This window comes from Corvus cornix, chromosome 28, assembly GCF_000738735.6.
Source record: "Corvus cornix cornix isolate S_Up_H32 chromosome 28, ASM73873v5, whole genome shotgun sequence".
In the NCBI taxonomy this organism is placed as follows: domain Eukaryota; kingdom Metazoa; phylum Chordata; class Aves; order Passeriformes; family Corvidae; genus Corvus; species Corvus cornix.
In genome coordinates, this window is record NC_046356.1 from 4,076,705 (window position 1) to 4,093,349 (window position 16,645).

The following is a 16,645-nucleotide window of genomic DNA, read 5'->3' on the forward strand; positions in this document are numbered from 1 at the left end:
GGGGTGGTTCATCCCGCGCCCCGCGAAGCGCGGCCGGACCGCACCACTGCGCGTTGCCGGAGGAGGGGGCGGCGCCCACCACCGCGCCGGGAGGGGGGGTCTCCTCCCCCCAGTCCACCCGCTGTCCATCAGAGCGCGCCGCCGAGCCAATCAGCGCTGCGCTCAGGGGCGCGCCCGTGACGTATAACCTAATTTGCATAGCGGGCCCCGCCCCTCAGCCGACGTCACCCGAGCTCCGCATCTGCTGCAGTCGCTGCGGGGAGGAGGCGGCGGCGCGAGCGCGGCAGAGGTGAGACCCCCCCCCCCCCCACCGGGACCCCCACCGGGACCCCCCCACAGTGACACCCCCGCAGGGACCCCCCCGGAACCCCTCTCTACCCCCCCCCGGCCCCGGGAGGGGAGGGCCGGCTGCAGCGGAGGAGGCGGGAGGCGGGGGGGGGGGGATGATGATGATGATGGATGCGGCGCGGTGGGGGCTGCGCAGGGCCCGGGGGGGGTCTCGGTGCGGCGGGGGCCGAGTGGGTGCAGCGGGGTCAGGCCTGCGGGGAGGAGTAGGGGGTGACCCCCTCCGCATCAGCACCGTGCGCACCCCCCATCAGCGCCCTGACCCCCTCCTCGCAGCAATCTGCACCCCCCAGCCCGCAGTCAGCGCCCTGCGCACCCCCCATCAGCACCCTGAACCCCCTTCCTTGCGACACTCTGCACCCCCCCCAAACAGCAGCACCCTGAACCCCCCATCAGCACCCTGCACCCCCCTCCCTGCAGCACCCTGCAACCCCCTCATGAGCCCACCTTGTGAACCCCCTGTCCATCAGCACCCCGAAATCCCCATCAGCACCCTGCGCCCCCTCCCTGCAGCACCCTGTGCCCCCCTCCACGAGCCCCCCGCATCCCCCTCTGCCCAGCATCCCTGTGCTCCATCCCACATCCCCCTGCTCCACCCTCCCGCTTGGGCGAGCACCCACCTCTGTGCCCCCCTGCCTGGCATCACCCTCCCTCCCCATGGCGCTGTGTGACACCCCACGGCGCTGTGTGACACCCCGCGGGTCTGTGTGACACCCCACGGCGATGTGTGACACCCCACGGGTCTGTGTGACACCCCGCGGGTCTGTGTGACACCCCACGGCGCTGTGTGACACCCCACAGCTCCGTGTCACCGCGCTGGCCATGGCATGCGGGGCCCCACCGCCGGTGCCATTTTGTCAGGAAGATGCGGGAGAGGCTGCGGCGCCCCGGCCGCGTCCCCAACGCCACGGCAAATCCCGGGAGCCACGGCAAATCCCGGGAGCCACGGCAAATCCTGAGAGCCATGGCAAATCTCTGGAGCTGTGGCAAACCCCGGGGACCACGTGCCCCACATGTACTGTGGACATGCTGCAGGGTCCCTGTGCTCGTGGCCTCTCCCAGCCCCTCAGGGCTGAGTGACCCATTGACGGCCACACCATCGCTCATCCTGAGCCAAAATACTCCTGATCCGTGCCCGTGGCGCTGGGAAACGGCTGCAAACCGGGGCCTGGCACTGCCGGGGCTGCGGCCGCCGGCCCCGTCACGGCCTCTCCCCCACCTTGCAGATGGCGTCCGCTACCGACTCCCGCTATGGGCAGAAGGAATCCTCGGACCAGAACTTCGATTACATGTTCAAGATCCTGATCATCGGCAACAGCAGCGTTGGGAAAACCTCCTTCCTGTTCCGGTACGCCGACGACTCCTTCACGCCCGCCTTCGTCAGCACCGTCGGCATCGACTTCAAGGTCAAGACCATCTACCGGAACGACAAACGCATCAAGCTGCAGATCTGGGTGAGGAGAGAGACCCTTGGGGAGCCCCCTGTGGGGGTGGGGGTGATGCTGAGGGGGTGATGGTTGGTGTGGGGAGATGGACGGAGCAGGTGGTGGTTGGTGAGGGGGTGATGGTCAGCGTGGGGAGATGGCTGGTTGGGTGAAGGCTGGTGCGGGGCGATGGTCAGTGAGGGGTGGTGGTGTGGGGATGACGGGTCGGTGGTGTGGGGGGTGATGGTCACTTTGGTGTGGGGCAGTGTTTGGTTGGGTGATGGTCAGTGTGGAGCTGCCCCAGCAGGGCAATGCCAGGGTGGGGGTAGATCTGCCCCCGTGGACCTGGTGGCCCTGGAGGGGTGTTGCTGCATCGCCGGGGGTGACATTCTGCTGTCCCCTGTCCCCGCCCAGGACACGGCCGGGCAGGAGCGGTACCGCACCATCACCACCGCCTACTACCGCGGGGCCATGGGCTTCATCCTCATGTACGACATCACCAACGAGGAGTCCTTCAACGCCGTGCAGGACTGGTGAGCGCTGCGAGGGGCTCTGGGCACCCCAAACCTCCCCAGCCACCCCCTCCCCACACCTCTCATCCTTCTCTTCCTTCCCCAAGGTCCACCCAGATCAAGACCTACTCCTGGGACAACGCCCAGGTGCTGCTGGTGGGGAACAAGTGTGACATGGAGGACGAGCGCGTGGTCTCCTCGGAGAAGGGCCGCCAGCTCGCCGAGCACCTGGGTGAGTTGGGGAGGGGGGACCCCCGGCCACGGCTGCCAGCCCACAATTAATTTAATTAAGGGCTTAATTCCCTCCCTGTAATTGCTCCGCTCCAACACTGGCGGTGATTTGGCACCCGGTGAAAAACCATGGAGTCACCGAGCCACGGGAGGGGGGGGGGGGGGCGTTTATTACACAACCTCAAACCCTCTGACAGACACTGGGGGGAGGATTTGGGTGGGAAAAACGGGATTTTGTGGATGGTGGGGGCGGGTTTGCAAACCCTTTAAATATTAACAAGAGGAGGAGCAGCTGCGCGAGGTCGGACGCGGGGCCGGAGCTCTGACGTGCGCATGTCCCTTGTCCCTCTGCGCCCCCCACCACGGTGTCCCCCCCACCGCAGGGTTTGAGTTTTTCGAGGCCAGCGCCAAGGACAACATCAACGTGAAGCAGACCTTCGAGCGGCTGGTGGACATCATCTGCGAGAAGATGTCGGAGTCGCTGGACACGGCCGACCCCGCGGTCACCGGGGCCAAGCAGGGCCCCCAGCTCACGGACCAGCAGGCCCCCCCCCACCAGGACTGTGCCTGCTAGGGGCCAGCCCCCCCCCCAAAACCCCCCAAAAACCGGTCAGTGCACCCCAATCCCCCCCCCCGCCCCCCCCCCGAGCTCCTCCTCTTGGGGGTCCCACGGGGGCTTTTGCTGCTGATACCTCCGAAAGGGCTGCGGCCCCTCTAGGAGCCCCCCCCCCGATTCATTAGGCTGTGCCCCCCACCCCTTAATTTATTTTTAAGCCTGGGCTGGTAGAAACCCCCCCCCCCCCCTCATTCTGCTTTTAATCACTGTCAAGAAACCATCACCCCCAGCTCCATCCCTCCCTGGTGTCCCCCGCCCCGTCCTGGCACTCCCTACCCTGGAGACCCCCCCTGCCCTGGTACCCCCTGCCCTTTTTCCTGCTCTGGGACCCCCTGCTCTGGGGATTCCCCTGCCCTGTTCTGGAACCCCCTGTCCTGGGGATCCCCCTACCCTGGGACCCCCTTCCCAGTGTGTGGGTGCTGTGACAGGACCCCCAGTTCCCCCCTCTGCCCCCCTTTACCCCGAGAGCTCCTGGTGGAGGGGGCTCTTTGTGCCCGGCTTCCCTGCCCCTCCAGCTGGATGGATATTTCCTGACTCTTGTTTATTTGTATAAATAGATGCTAATTTATGCTCCCGCCGTCTTCTTCCTTGTACATACAGAAATTCCTTGTAAATAGGCGTAGGAAGTGACGCTGTGCGCGTGACCTGCTGTGCTGTGGCCGTGGTGGTGCATTTATATATATATATATATATTCTGAATTTTTTTTTTCTTCTGTTTCGTTTTGTTTCTCTCTCTCTCTCTCAGTGTGGTAACCTTGCTTGTGAATATCACTTTTAAAAAAAAACCAACGACAACAACAACAAAAAAAAAACCTAACCCCACCACCAAAACTCTTATTATTTAAATAAGATTTAAAAAGAAAATGAATTCAATTCATCAGCGAGGCCGAGCCACCTGGAGCGAATCGGCCCCGGTTTGGGGGAGCCTGGGTTGGGCTCGTGGAGGGGGGTGAGCAGGGCTGGGAGCGTGGCTGGTTTGCTCCAGGGATTTGGGATCTCGTGTTCCTGTAGTTCCGTGCTTCTGTGGAGACTGTGAATAAGTGGATATTCCCGTAGCCATGACAGAGCTGCCCTTTATTTATTTCCCCTGGAGCGCTGTGTCTTCATTTTACAGATTTCCCTCTATTTTCCCTCCCCCCACCATGATTCCATCTCCTTCCCTCTCCCCTTCCCCTCTCCCCCCCTTTTTTGTGAAGTTTACTTATGGAAGAGTTACACTGTACTGTACAAATGTCAAAAGTGTCAAAAAGAGTACAATTTCCTAAAAATCACTGTATTAAAAGAAATGTTGTGAAGAAATAAACCGATGCTGATCAGAAGTTCCTCGGGGGTCCTTGTGGGCACACAGGGGACAGCGGGGTGGTCCCTCTGCTCCGTGTCCGTGACCTCAGTGTCCCTGAGTTGCCAGAGAGGAGCAAAATTAATCTGATTTTTTAAAAATTATCATCCCCCAACTGGCTCCTGCTGCTGCAGAGGGAGGGGTCGTGTCCTGCAGGGACCAGGGCAGAGCATTAAGGCACAGCTTTAAAAACCAGGACAAAGAAAAAGATCCCACTGAGGGCAGTTTTCATTGACACTGGAAATAATTCAGTTCTTGGGTTATCAGGGAGTGTCCAACTCGCCCAGGGCTGGGAGCAGAGGGATGTGATGGCCCAAACTCTGCCAAAATTTGGCTCCAACGCCCCCCCCACACCACTCCGCCTCCCGAGCGCCGCAGAGCCGCCGGGTGCAATCACATCCCTATTTATAGAGGATCCAGGTGGCTGCAGCCCCCGCCCGGAGATGGGGGGGAAAATGGGAGCTGAGGCAGCGAGGGGGGAGTGGAGTGATTTTATCCTTGAGCTGGAAGAGAAAAAGCAGGAGGGGAAGGAGTGAGGAGCTGCAGGAAGAGCAGGGGGGCAGCCGGAGTGAATCCTTTGGGTTGGAATGACCTTAAATCCCATCCAGTGCTACCCCTGCCATGGGCAGGGACGCCTTCCCTGATCCCAGGCTGCTCCAGCCTGGCCTTGGACACTTCCAGGGATCCAGGGGCAGCCACAGCTGCTCTGGGAATTCCATTCCAGGGCCTCCCCACCCTCACGGGGAAGAATTCCTTCCCAGTATCTAATTAGTGGGGATCCAAGAGGCCGGAAGGTGCCGGAGGAGGAGCAAGGGGCCGCTTTGCTCTGGAGATGGAACAGATCCAGCCTGGAGCAGCGGGAGGGGCTGCAGCAGCTCCTCCTCACCCCGGCTCCGTGGCCGAATCCCAGAAGAAATCACTTTACAGATTATCCTGCAACAAGAGATTGTTACAAGCCCAGCCCGTGGCCCCAATCAGCAGACGAGTTAATCAGCAGCAGGCACGTGGGGGGCTGGCTCCGGTGATCCCCTCCCTCGGCCGGCTCCATCCACGCTGCCACAACGCCCAGAGATCCATCTGGTGCAGGTGGGAGCCTCTGGAAAGGCCCTGGCCCCTCTCTACGCCCCGGCGCTGCGCTGGCTCTGCCGCAGCGGCTCCGGCTGGGCACCACGGGGCTGGAAAACAGGGATAGCGGGATAAGCTGGGCACTCCTGGGGCTGGAAAACAGGGATAGCGGGATGAGCTGGGCACTCCCGGGGCTGGAAAACAGGGATAGCGGGATGAGCTGGGCACTCCCGGGGCTGGAAAACAGGGATAGCGGGATGAGCTGGGCATTCCCAGGGCTGGAAAACAGGGATAGCGGGATGAGCTGGGCACTCCCGGGGCTGGAAAACAGGGATAGCGGGATGAGCTGGGCGTCATGGGGCTGGAAAACAGGGATAGCGGGATGAGCTGGGCATTCCCGGGGCCGGAAAACAGGGATAGCGGGATGAGCTGGGCACTCCCGGGGCCGGGAGGGGGCCGAGGCGCGCGGCTCACCCGGTGTTTGAGGTAGGACAGGTACGTGTCCCAGCCCAGCGTCACCACGTTGACATAAACCACGCGGAACGCGGGCGGCACGAAGAGGAAGTTCAGGATCTGCGCCGCCGGCCACACGCACCAGTCAGCCTGGAAAGGAGCAGGGAGCAGCTGGGATGCTTCCCACGGGACCCACGAGGGAAAAGGGGAGAGCCTGGGATGGGGGTTACCTTGTAGAATTCCCAGAATTTCTCCTTCAGCTCGTCCAAGCTCTCCTGGAGGGATTGGCCCTCCAGGGGGCCGATGGCTGCGGGGACAGGCGGGGTCAGTGGGGATGGGAATTGCCGGGAAATGCCCCAAACCCCTCCCAGTGTGGGCGGGGAGGGCAGCGCCGGCACCAGCCAGAGGCAGGCAGTGGAAGGGAAAGTGAAAGGGAAGGCACGGAGCTGTGTGGAGAGCTGGGACAGAGCCCAGGGAGTGGCTGGAGCTGTGCCAGGGGATTTGGGATGGAGATCAGGGACAGGTTCTTCCCCCAGAGGGTGCTGGGCACTGCCCAGGCTCCCCAGGGAATGAATGGGCACATTCCCAACCCTGCCAGAGCTCCAGGAGTGCTGGGACCCCGCTCTGGGACAGGGTGGGGCTGCTGGGGTGTCGGTGCAGGGGCTGGGGGTGGGCTGGGCGATCCCTGGGGGTCCCACGTACCCATGAAGTACCAGGCTCCCATGCTGGGCGATGCCACCAGCTGGTCAATCAGGACTTTCTTCAGGACGGTCCTGAGGCTCCGCACGCCCCGGGCAGGGAACGCCGAGTCCAGCCAGAGGTACCAGTAGTGCATCAGCGGCCCCAGGCTGCAGCCCACGACAAACATCCGGCCTGGGAAGAACATCCTGGGTCAGGGATGGAGGGTTTCCATGGAGAGGGCAGGGATGGGTGGGATATTGGGAAGGCATTGTTCCCTGGGAGGGTGGGGAGGCCCTGGGATGGAATTCCCAGAGCAGCTATGGCTGGCCCTGGATCCCTGGCAGTGCCCAAGGCCGGGCTGGAGCAGCCTGGGACAGTGGAAGGTCTCCACCTATCCCTGCCCTGAGGCAGTGGGATTTAACCAGCCCATCCCAGTCCTCACCAGTGCGTCCCAGTTGGTGCTGGCTCTCCGGGTGCTTGCGGCGGTGCCATTCCTGCTGCAGGGAGTCCCCGGCTGCCAGGAGGCCCCCGCAGCTCAGGGTGTTGGTCAGGAGCAGCAGCCGCCCCGTGAACAGCGACTTCCAGGAGCGCAGCAGCATCCCTGTGGGCACAGCGGGGTCAGTCGCTGCTGCGTGCTCCCCCCGGGCACCCTGTGCCCCCCAGTTAGTGCTCCTGTGCTCCCCCAGTTCCCCCCAGTTACTGCTCCTGTACCCCCCAGTTCCCCCCAGTTAGTGCTCCTGTACCCCCCAGTTCCCCCCAGTTAGTGCTCCTGTGCTCCCCAGTTCCCCCCAGTTACTGCTCCTGTACCCCCCCAGTTCCCCCCAGTTAGTGCTCCTGTACCCCCCAGTTCCCCTGTGCCCCCCAGTTAGTGCTCCTGTACCCCCCCAGTTCCCCCAGTTAGTGCTCCTGTACCCCCCCAGTTCCCCAGTTCCCCCCAGTTAGTGCTCCTGTACCCTCCCAGTTCCCCTGTGCCCCCCAGTTCTCCCCTCTGTGTATCCCAGATGTCCCAGTTACTTCCGCCGCACCCTCCCAGTCCCCCCATCACTCCTGCTGTGCCCCCTCGCCCCCTCCTCGACCCCTCTGACACCCCCCCAGTGTCCCCAGTGCCCTCCCAGTGCCCCCCAGTGCCCCCAGTCCCACCGACTGGGTGCTCCCCACCCACCCCCGTTCTCTCTGTACCCTCCACTTACCCCGCTGGGTGCCCAGCGCCCCTTCCTGGGAGCACCACCCCGGTTCCCGGTGCCTCCGGTTCCCCCCGGTGCCCCCGTGCCCCCCCCCGCCACTACCGGGCGTTACCGCCGCCCGCACGCGGAACGCGGCGAGTGTCACGTGACAACAACGGCTTCCGCTTCCTGGCTCGGCCATGACAGCTACCGAGGCACAGGAGGCCGCCATGACAGCTACCGAGGCACAGGAGGCCGCCATGACAGCTACCGAGGCACGTGAGGCCGCCATGACAGCTACCGAGGCACAGGGGGCCGCCATGACAGCTACCGAGGCACAGGGGGCCGCCATGACACCTACCGAGGCAGCAGCTCGTCCGGATGCTTGTGGTGGGGGGAGATGGGGATGGTCCAGGGGGTCCCCGCGGTGCCGCAGCCCTGCGCTGTCCCTGAAACCTTGGTTTTGGGGCAGCAGAGCAGCTGGGGGGGCCGCTGCTGCCTGGGGATGTCCTCTGGAGGTGGCTGTGATGGGCATCAACAGCGCTGGGGGGTCTGGGACCACCACTCTTCCCACTCTGCTGGTGCCACTGGGGTCCCTTTAGGTGTGGGGAAGCTGCTAAGACCCTCCAGGCTGTCCCCAGAGCCTTCAGAATTCTTTGAGAAGCTTCTCTTTGGAGCTTGAACGTCAACTCTGTGTCCCCTTCGTTGTGGGGGCAGCAGAAGGGCTGGGGGGACATTGCTGCTCCTCATCCTGGGAGTTCATCACTCCCAAGGACATCCTGGTGGGAACTGAGGCCTCTTTCTCAGCGATGTGGGGCAGCTGGGACAGCTCTGGCTGTGAACTGGAGGCAAAGATCCCCTCACTAAAGGGTGTTTGTCTGCCAGGATTGATGTGCGGCAGGAAGGCAAAAAACTCACCAGCTTCTAAAAACATCATTTATTCCAACTCCCAGCGCAGCTGAGGAGCCCTGCTCCTCCTCACACCCCATCCAAAGGCCTCCTGACGTGGGACAGGGCCTGGCCAGCCCTATCTGTAGGAATTGGCCTTGTGTTTTGGCAGGAAGGTGAAGCTGGGCGGGACGGGGCCCAGGAGCAGCTCACTGGGAGAAAGAATCAATTACAGAATTAATCCAGACCATAAAGCTCATCCAGTGCCACCCCTGCCATGGGCAGGGACACCTCCCACTGTCCCAGGGTGCTCCAAGCCCCATCCAGCCTGGCCTTGGACAGGGAGGAAGGACACAAGGACAACGACAAAAGCAAACCCAAGGAGGGGTCAGTGCTCAGTCCCCAGCTGTCACACGACCCTGTGGCTCTACAGGGGTTCTGCCACGTCGTTTTGTAGCAATTGAAATGAAATTCGATGCTTTATTACCTTATTTTGATCCAATCATCCACGTTTTGGCTGGCCATGAGTGTCTCCAGGTAGTCCCTCCCCAGGTAATAGGGCGGCCGCTCGTTGATTCTCTGAGGTAGATGTTCCAATAATCCAACAGGAATGTACCTGGAATGAAATGAAATGTAACAGCAGTGAGTGCTGGGGTTGAATGAATTCTTTTTTAAAGATCCTCCTGGCTGGGCAGAGTTACCTGCACAGGAAGGAGAGCCACTCCAGCAGGAATTTCCTGGTTTTCTCCACTCCCTGAGTATCCGACCCCCAGTGCTCGAGGCCGTAGTTGGTGAAGTCCTTGAGGATGTCAAATCTCTCGCTGGAGGAGATATCCCAGTGTCTCTGCTCCTTGATTTCCGTGAAAAGCCAAGGTTTGATGAGTGCCCCTCTGCAGCAAAAAAAAAAAAAACGGATTGTTATTCCCACCACTGATGCTCCTGAAGATTTGAGACACTTTCCAGCACTGATTTCCCAGCCAACTCTGCTTTAAATCTCCTTTTCCATTCCAGCAAGAAGCTCCCGACGATACAAATGGATTTTACCAATTTGGGTTTGTTTAGGGATTTTTTTAATCCTTTTTTTTTTTCTTTTTTTTACCCTTGAACCACCAGAGCTCAGGAGCAAAGGGAAACACAGGCACTTGCCTTGCAATCATGATTCCAGAAACTCCCATCTGCATGGCTCGATTTGCATCTTCGTAGGACAAAATATCCCCGTTTCCTGCCCGGAAAGGAAGGAGAAGCCAGAGGTCAAAGTGATCCGTGAGGACAAGTCAAAGTGAGCTAATCCAGGCATGGGATAAAATTCAAAATGGACACAGTGTCCAGATGCTCCAAAGAGGCTCTGGGGCTCCTGGTTTGGATTCCCAGGGATGTTTCTGATGGATGTTCCCTTACAAGGGAAAAAGGAGCAGTCTCCTCTCTCCTCCTTTACTCCCAGCTCCTTTCCCTGAGGGTTTAGGGATTCTGTGCCACAGGGGCAAGAAAACACCTGGAAAAACCCAAGTGATTCGTGTCCTACCTGTCCCTTTTCCCTGTCCCTTCCCTCTGGCACCACATCAGCAACATCAGGGATGCTCCAACCTTTCCTCTATGCTAAGCATCCTCGGGAAGCTGGGTTTTTTTCCCATTTTTAAAGGAATTTGAAACGAAACGAGTGACAAAGGAAGCCCCACGTACCAAAGAGAGGCATGGGGCTGGCGATGCGGGCGCACTCGGAGATGTATTCCCAGTCTGCGCTCCGGGTGTACCTCTGCTCCCGGGATCGGCCGTGCAGCTGTGGGAGAGAGCCAGGGACACCTCGCTGGACAGGCAGGGAGGGACGGGGAGCACTGACAGCGGGATGGGGAAAGGGAGCCTCGGGATCGGCCCCGGGATTGGCCCCGGGATCGGCCCCGGGATCGGCCTTGGGATCGGCCTCGGGATCGATGGGTGCTGACAGAGCGGGGTGAGCAGAGCTCAGTAAGGGATCCCTCGGGATCTGCCCCTGAATTTACAGCCAGGGGCATTGACAGGTTGGACAGGGCTTGGGGCAACCTGGGACAGTGGAATGGGATCAGCTTTAAGGCTCCTCCCCAAACCGTTCCATGGGATTCCACGATGACGGACCCAAGGCTCAGGAGCAGGTAGGAAAACACCCTCTGCACCTGAATTTTCCTCTTTTATTAGCAGAGGGCACTGAAAGGCAGGGGAAGGTCACCCCCACCCCGTCTCCAGGCTGAATTCCTCAGCCACCAACCCCACACATCTGTCTCCGTACCGTGACCAGGGACGCTCCCCACTCCCGGATCTTGGGGATGATTTTGTGAGCCACGTTAACCTTTTCCTGCACCCCAGTCCGGATCTTCACCGTCAGTGGCACATCCAGCACCTGCAGAGGTGGGGGAATGAGGCCAGGCTGGACTGGGCTCCCTCAGCTCAGCTCCAGGTGCTCCAACTCACCGAGTTCATCCCGCGGACGATCTGCTCGAACTTGTTGGAGCGAGTCATCAAAGCACAGCCTCCTCCCTGAGGGACAAAACACGGCACAGTCAGGACTTTCCTCTTCTTCACACAGTGGAGAGTCCTTGGAGCTGCTCAGGTAGGGCTTGGAGCATCTCAAAGCTTGGAGAAAGTGGATCCTTCAACCAAAAATAAACCCCAGAGTGCTTTTCCCTCCCAAATCCTGCCAGCAGAGACAGCAATTCCCTGCTCCCTGAGCAGCTTAACCCCCATCTCATTGGGATCTACTGCCCACAAATGAACTGCGAGCTCTGGATCAGACTGGAAGGAGCAATCAGGCAGCGGGGAATGAGGGAGAAAACAAGGATTCAAAGACAGAATTTCTCACCTTCTTGTAGACCAGGTCAATGGGACACCCGACGTTGATGTCAACAAAATCCACGTCGATTGTCCTGTTCAGGAGCTCTGCACACTTGGTCATGGTGTCTGGAAAGGCTCCCTCCAGCTGCCAAAGGGAAACAGCTTCCCTGAGTTCCAGAGGCAGCTTTTCCCCTGGGAAGTGAGTTATTGGTGGGCTATGGGGTGACAACACTCACCTGCACCCCGAAAACGTCCTCGGTGTGGTGGCGTTTGAGCAGAGCCCACTCGGAGGACTGGCCCTGCAGCAGGTTGGTGCACACAGCCATCTCCCCACAGGTGACATCTGCCCCAAAACGTTTGCAGATCCGTCGGAAAGGGAGGTTGCCACACTGGCAGAGACAGCAGGGACAGGGATGGTCAGATCTCCCTGTTCCAACCGTGTCAGCGCCAAGTTTTGGCAAGAGGATGGAGTTATCCACCTACCGTGGTCAGTGGAGCCAGGTAGAGCTTGCCTTGGATTTCCAGCTGGAAAACAGGGATGGAGGAGCAGGTTAGCAGAGCTGCAGTGGCTTTTGTGGAATCACAGAATGTTCCGGGGTGGAAAGGACCTTAAGGATCATCCAATTCCACAGCCCTGCCATGGCAGTGACACCTCCCACTGTTCCAGGCTGCTCCAAGCCCCGTCTTGGGCACTGCCAGGGATCCAGGGGCAGCCACAGCTGCTCTGGGAGTTCCATCCCAGCCCCTCCCCACCTTCACAGGGAGGAATTCCTTCCATATATAAGGAGTGCTCTGCCTGCCTCCCCCAGCTAAAGGCTCTCCAAGGGGTTTCTCTGCCATCTTTCCACGCACAGTCTGCACCACGGGATCAGGACACAAGGGACTCTCACCTTTTTCTTCTCACACGGCCGCAGCTTCGTGACGTCTTCATCTGTCAGCGGGCCCAGGGTTGGGGTGGAGGGAGCATCCTCAGCCCCTCGGGAGCTCTGCAGGGCCTCTGGTTTGGGATCCTCTCCCTGCTCCTGCAGCACAGGGCTGTCTCCCAGGCCCTCCTGGGGTGCTGTGCAGTTGGACACCTCTGTGCAGCCCCCCGTGGCTTTGCCTCCCTTCCCACCGTGGAGCCCACGGAGAAACTCCTCGGCCTTCTGGAAGCTGAACTTCCTCTTGCGCAGCTGCTGCTGGAGGTCCTTGGAGAGGCTGTTCCTCACCAGCAGCTTCCCGTCCCACTGCTGGGCCAGGGCGGCATTGACCAGGTTCTGGTGGCCGTCGCCGAGGTGGGCCTGGCCGAAGCGGCAGGTGACACCGTAGGGACAGCGGCCGAAGGTGTCGAAGAGGACACAGCGCTGGCCCAGGTCCGCCGGCTTCCCCGCCAGGTACTCGGACACGTCGTGCAGGAAGCGGCAGCGCGGCCCGAAGTGGCACTGCCCGGCACAGCCCTGCGGACAACACGGAGCAGGGCAAGGTGGGGATGGACCAGCACAGGCCAGAACTGCCCTGAGCACCTGAGAGCCCCCGGGGAGGTCGGGAATGCTCCCAGGGATGTGCTGCAGGAGGGGAGGGGTGGGCACACCGCAGGGGAGGTGATGCTTCACTTGTCCCACTCATCCCACGTCACCCTCTCCCAGATGGTTTTTATGGAATCCCAGACTGCTTTGGGTTGCAGGGACCTTAAATCCCATCCAGTGCCAACCCCTGCCATGGCAGGGACACCTTCCACTGTGCCAGGCTGCTCCCAGCCCCAGTGTCCAGCCTGGCCTTGGGCACTGCCAGGGATCCAGGGGCAGCCCCAGCTGCTCTGGGCACCCTGTGCCAGGGCCTGCCCACCCTCACAGGGAGGGATTTCTTCCCAATCTCCCACCTAACCCAGCTGGAGCAGGGCCCAGTGTCCCACCTGTGTCACTGAGGGGCACAGCCTGCTCTGCTCGTAGCAGTTGGGTTTCATGCAGGGGCGGCTCTTGTTCTGCCCCCGGGCTCTCTTCTTCTCCGGGCGCTCCTTCTCCTCCTCTCCAGCATTCCCTTGGCCTTCCCCATCCTGGCTGAGCTCCTCTGCCTTCACCCGCTTGGCTGGGGGTTCGCTCTGGGAGCTGCTGACCTGCTCCTCTTCCTTCTTCTCCTCCTTTTCCTCCTCCTCCTCCTCCTCGCCCCCTGCCCGCAGGTAGGCGTGGAACTGCTCCTTGGAGGTGAGGAACCTGCGGGTGTCCGTGGAAAAGGGGTCAGGAGCGGGGGTTATGGGGGGACAGGGACTGTACCGAGGGCAGGAGGGGCTGGGCATGGACTGGGAGGCAGTATGGAGGGGTCGGGAATGTACTGGGAGGATTATGGAGGGACCAGGGACGTACTGGGGGACGGAGGAGTTGGGAATGTCGTGGGAGGGGGATATGGAGAGATCAGGAACGTACCGGGGGGGTTTATGAAGGGAGCGGGCACGTACCGGAGAAGGTTATCAAGGGGCCGAGCCCGTTCGGGGGGGGGTATGGAGGGGTCAGGCACGTCCCGGGGGGTTAAGGAGGCGCCGATCCCGCACTCACCGGGCTCGAACCGGCGCCACGCCGGGCGCCGCCACCGCTGCCATGCTGCCGCGCGCGGCGATGACGTCAGAGGCGGGGCGGGCACGTGACCAGGCGCGCGGGCGGCGGGCAGTATATAAAGGCTGACCGAGGCGCGGCCTCCTCACAACGGCTGGAGCCGCGGCTGCGGGGATGGTGTTCTGTGAGGGGTTCGGGCGCTCTCCGAGGCCGGTTTGGGGGCTGCCCGCAGCCCCTCATGGTTGTCAGGGCTGCCCAAGTAGGGAGAGAAGGCCGGCGTGCAGCCCTTGTACCAGGGAGAGGTGTCGTCCGTTGTGGCAGCTCCTTAAGGCTTCTCTTTGGGGACAGCTGGGTGTGAAGGGTCACAGCTGCTGCCCCGGGTCTGGCCCCTGAGGGTGGGCACGGCTGGAAGGACAGGGAAGAACCCCTGAGATCACTGAGTTCAACTTATGACTGGACAGCGCCATGTCAGCCAGAAGCACAAAGTGCCCCATTGTCCTTCCTTAAACAATTCCCTGATTTTGGGGTGAGCGTCTGGCTTTCCTAGGTCCTCACTGCTGCCAGGGGGAGAGGATGGAGCTCTACAGAGATGTGGGATACTTGGTACAAGTTTTTTGTATTTTTAGTGTTATTTTTAAGCAGTAAACACAAGCACTGGCTGCACAGTGCTGAATGGATGAAGCAGCTCTTGCTTATGAGCTGCCTGGAGTGCTCAAGCTGCCCTTGCCTTTGGCCTGTGGGTGGGAGTTTGGGCTGAAAACCAAATAAACACATCAAGCGTGGTGTGTTTGACCTTTTCTCCCTCCCCTGTAGCTGCCACGTCTTCCCTGTGTTTGTGCTACTCTTTACACCCTCTCCTGGTCCACAACCCCTCCGTGATCCTCCAAGCCTGACGCGTGTGAGCAAGAACGATGCTGTAGTGAGGGGGCCGGTGTCTCATGGGTGACGTATTTGGAGCCCTCCTGGATGATGTTTCCTTTCCAGCTCCATCATCTCCACGGCCCTGTTTGACTCATGCTTGGCCTGGGCTGCTGAGAGGGCGAGAAAAGGCTGTGAAATCCAAGTGAAGCAAGACCTGGGCTCTGTCTTTTGCGTCCCTCACCCTCTGTTGAATCCAAGGCGCTTTTTTAGCCGGGTAAGAACTGTCCTCTTTGTGTTCATGAGGCTGGACATGGGGTCAGCCCTGCTCTGTGGAGGTACCAACAAGGAGACAGAGGGTAACTCGTGGGTTTTGTCCTAATTTAGGAGCTGCTGGAACCTCTGGAAGAGGGACTGCTCGTGGTGTTGCAGAATTACCATGGTGCTGAGATTGTTTATGGGCACTGCAGACTTGTGTGTGTGCACGTGGAGTGGAGGTAAAAGTGCATGTGGGGCTTGAATTCTGGTGTTTTCCTGTTTTAGCACAGTTCTTTCCAGATGCTCCATCAGAAATGGCTTTTGGGAGGAACTGGGAGCCTGGTGGGTGCTCCTGCTGCTGCCAAGGGTGGGCAGGTTGCACGATGGGGCCAGGCTGCTGTGGGAAGAGCTTTGGGCTGGTTGGGTGTTAATTAGTTCTGGAGTGAAATATGAGGAATGCGAAATACTATTTTAAGCTTCAGCTTGGCTGGGGGAAGGAAGGAAGGAAGGAAACGAGGCTCTGGGGATTAATGAAGTGATTTCACTGCTGTTTTTGTGGGGCAATAAGCCCGAAGTCAGAGTGCTTTGGGCTGGCTGCACCCGGCTGAGGTCAGACTTCAGCATCTAATCCCTGCTCAGGGCACTGGCTCGGCAGCTTTATGAGGCTGAGCCCTGGATGAGCGTCCCAACAAACCCTTTCCCAGGTTGGACAGGGCTTGGAGCAACCTGGTCTAGTGGAAGATGTCCTTGGCCATTCAGGGGTGGGATTGGGTGAGCTTTGAGGTCTCTTCCAACCCAAACCATTCCATGACTCTCTGCGAGGTATGGAGAGGTGCTGCTCTTGTCTCTTACATCTTCTCACCCCTTCAGGTCATGCTGAGGTTGGAAGAGGAGCCAGGGGAATGAGGAGCTGGATAAATGCAGGGTGAATACAGAGCTTGGAAGGCCACAGCTGTCAGTCCCACATCCTGCAGCAGCACTAAAGCAGCTTTAGAGAAAACCAATACCCACAAACTCACTGGGAAAGGCCAAGGCAGGAAAAAGAAAGGTTGATTACAGGAAAGTGGGATATAGATACAGGGAGAAGTAAGTCAGGAAAAGTTCAGCTCCTTCAAGGTCCAAGTTAAACACGTATTAATGAACCTGCCCCTTCCACAGGCTCCCACACAAAAGTCGGATGTGTCAAGCCCTGGGGTCTGGCTACCACACCAGGAATTAGCCAAAAAATGAGGCTCTGTAGCAGCCCCAGGAGCAGCTGCATGGGGAGAGAGATTCGGGCTGGTCACACTCGTCTGGAGCAGTGCTGAGTGTTGGTTCCTGGTGCCAGAGGGGTGAATGTCCCAGGTGTGGGGTTGGATGTGTGGGAAGCTGGCTGGAGCTGGGAGGGAACCTCCGGGTCCTGTCTTCTGCTCAAACCAAATCCATCCCTCATGCGTTGTCTCCTCTTTTATCCAGTCTCGTTTTAGCAGCACAGCTTCCAGCCTT

General features: G+C 60.0%; 3 protein-coding genes across 6 annotated transcripts; 1 reads left to right on the top strand and 2 right to left on the bottom strand.

Moving 5' to 3' along the window:
- Positions 1–201: 201 nt before the first annotated feature.
- On the top strand, positions 202–4,447 carry RAB3A (RAB3A, member RAS oncogene family). The gene is made up of 5 exons (XM_039566017.1): positions 202–289; positions 1,572–1,799; positions 2,184–2,302; positions 2,389–2,513; positions 2,896–4,447. Exons 2-5 carry the CDS (start codon positions 1,572–1,574, stop codon positions 3,084–3,086), a joined length of 663 nt encoding a protein of 220 aa, XP_039421951.1. The 5' UTR covers positions 202–289; the 3' UTR covers positions 3,087–4,447.
- Positions 4,448–5,395: 948 nt separating this feature from the next.
- Positions 5,396–8,589, bottom strand: MPV17L2 (MPV17 mitochondrial inner membrane protein like 2). Of its 3 annotated transcripts, none has more exons than XM_039566013.1 (6): positions 8,191–8,589; positions 7,109–7,267; positions 6,688–6,858; positions 6,216–6,292; positions 6,007–6,135; positions 5,396–5,642 (listed from the first exon to the last, which is right to left on the bottom strand). In XM_039566013.1, the coding sequence occupies exons 1-6, from the start codon at positions 8,564–8,566 to the stop codon at positions 5,586–5,588; spliced, it is 969 nt and encodes a 322-aa protein (XP_039421947.1). In that variant the 5' UTR covers positions 8,567–8,589; the 3' UTR covers positions 5,396–5,585. The 3 variants fall into 3 exon arrangements, with proteins under 3 accessions (XP_039421947.1, XP_039421946.1, XP_039421948.1); XM_039566012.1 differs by having other exon boundaries at positions 5,396–5,684; XM_039566014.1 differs by lacking the exon at positions 8,191–8,589 and adding an exon at positions 7,857–8,183 and having other exon boundaries at positions 5,396–5,684.
- A 162-nt stretch (positions 8,590–8,751) lies between these two features.
- Positions 8,752–14,125, bottom strand: DUS3L (dihydrouridine synthase 3 like). Of its 2 annotated transcripts, none has more exons than XM_039565987.1 (13): positions 14,048–14,125; positions 13,411–13,708; positions 12,410–12,955; positions 12,003–12,044; positions 11,756–11,908; positions 11,548–11,664; positions 11,160–11,225; positions 10,978–11,088; positions 10,398–10,494; positions 9,864–9,939; positions 9,419–9,607; positions 9,205–9,333; positions 8,752–8,929 (listed from the first exon to the last, which is right to left on the bottom strand). In XM_039565987.1, the coding sequence occupies exons 1-13, from the start codon at positions 14,089–14,091 to the stop codon at positions 8,857–8,859; spliced, it is 1,941 nt and encodes a 646-aa protein (XP_039421921.1). In that variant the 5' UTR covers positions 14,092–14,125; the 3' UTR covers positions 8,752–8,856. The 2 variants fall into 2 exon arrangements, with proteins under 2 accessions (XP_039421921.1, XP_039421922.1); XM_039565988.1 differs by lacking the exon at positions 14,048–14,125 and adding an exon at positions 13,951–14,027.
- Between the last annotated feature and the right edge of the window lie 2,520 nt (positions 14,126–16,645).

Coding starts and splice junctions, on each gene's coding strand:
- RAB3A (XM_039566017.1), top strand. CDS start 1,572: ATGGCGTCCGCTACCGACTCCCGCTATGGGCAGAAGGAATCCTCGGAC. Junction 2,303..2,388: donor TTCAACGCCGTGCAGGACTG/GTGAGCGCTGCG, acceptor TCCTTCCCCAAG/GTCCACCCAGATCAAGACCT. Junction 2,514..2,895: donor CCAGCTCGCCGAGCACCTGG/GTGAGTTGGGGA, acceptor CCCCCACCGCAG/GGTTTGAGTTTTTCGAGGCC.
- DUS3L (XM_039565987.1), bottom strand. CDS start 14,091: ATGGCAGCGGTGGCGGCGCCCGGCGTGGCGCCGGTTCGAGCCCG. Junction 12,956..13,410: donor TGTGCCCCTCAGTGACACAG/GTGGGACACTGG, acceptor TGTTGTCCGCAG/GGCTGTGCCGGGCAGTGCCA. Junction 11,089..11,159: donor TCGTCCGCGGGATGAACTCG/GTGAGTTGGAGC, acceptor CCACCTCTGCAG/GTGCTGGATGTGCCACTGAC.
- MPV17L2 (XM_039566012.1), bottom strand. CDS start 8,566: ATGTCCCCCCAGCCCTTCTGCTGCCCCCACAACGAAGGGGACACAGAG. Junction 6,859..7,108: donor GCACCAACTGGGACGCACTG/GTGAGGACTGGG, acceptor TGTTCTTCCCAG/GCCGGATGTTTGTCGTGGGC. Junction 6,293..6,687: donor GGGAGCCTGGTACTTCATGG/GTACGTGGGACC, acceptor CTGTCCCCGCAG/CCATCGGCCCCCTGGAGGGC.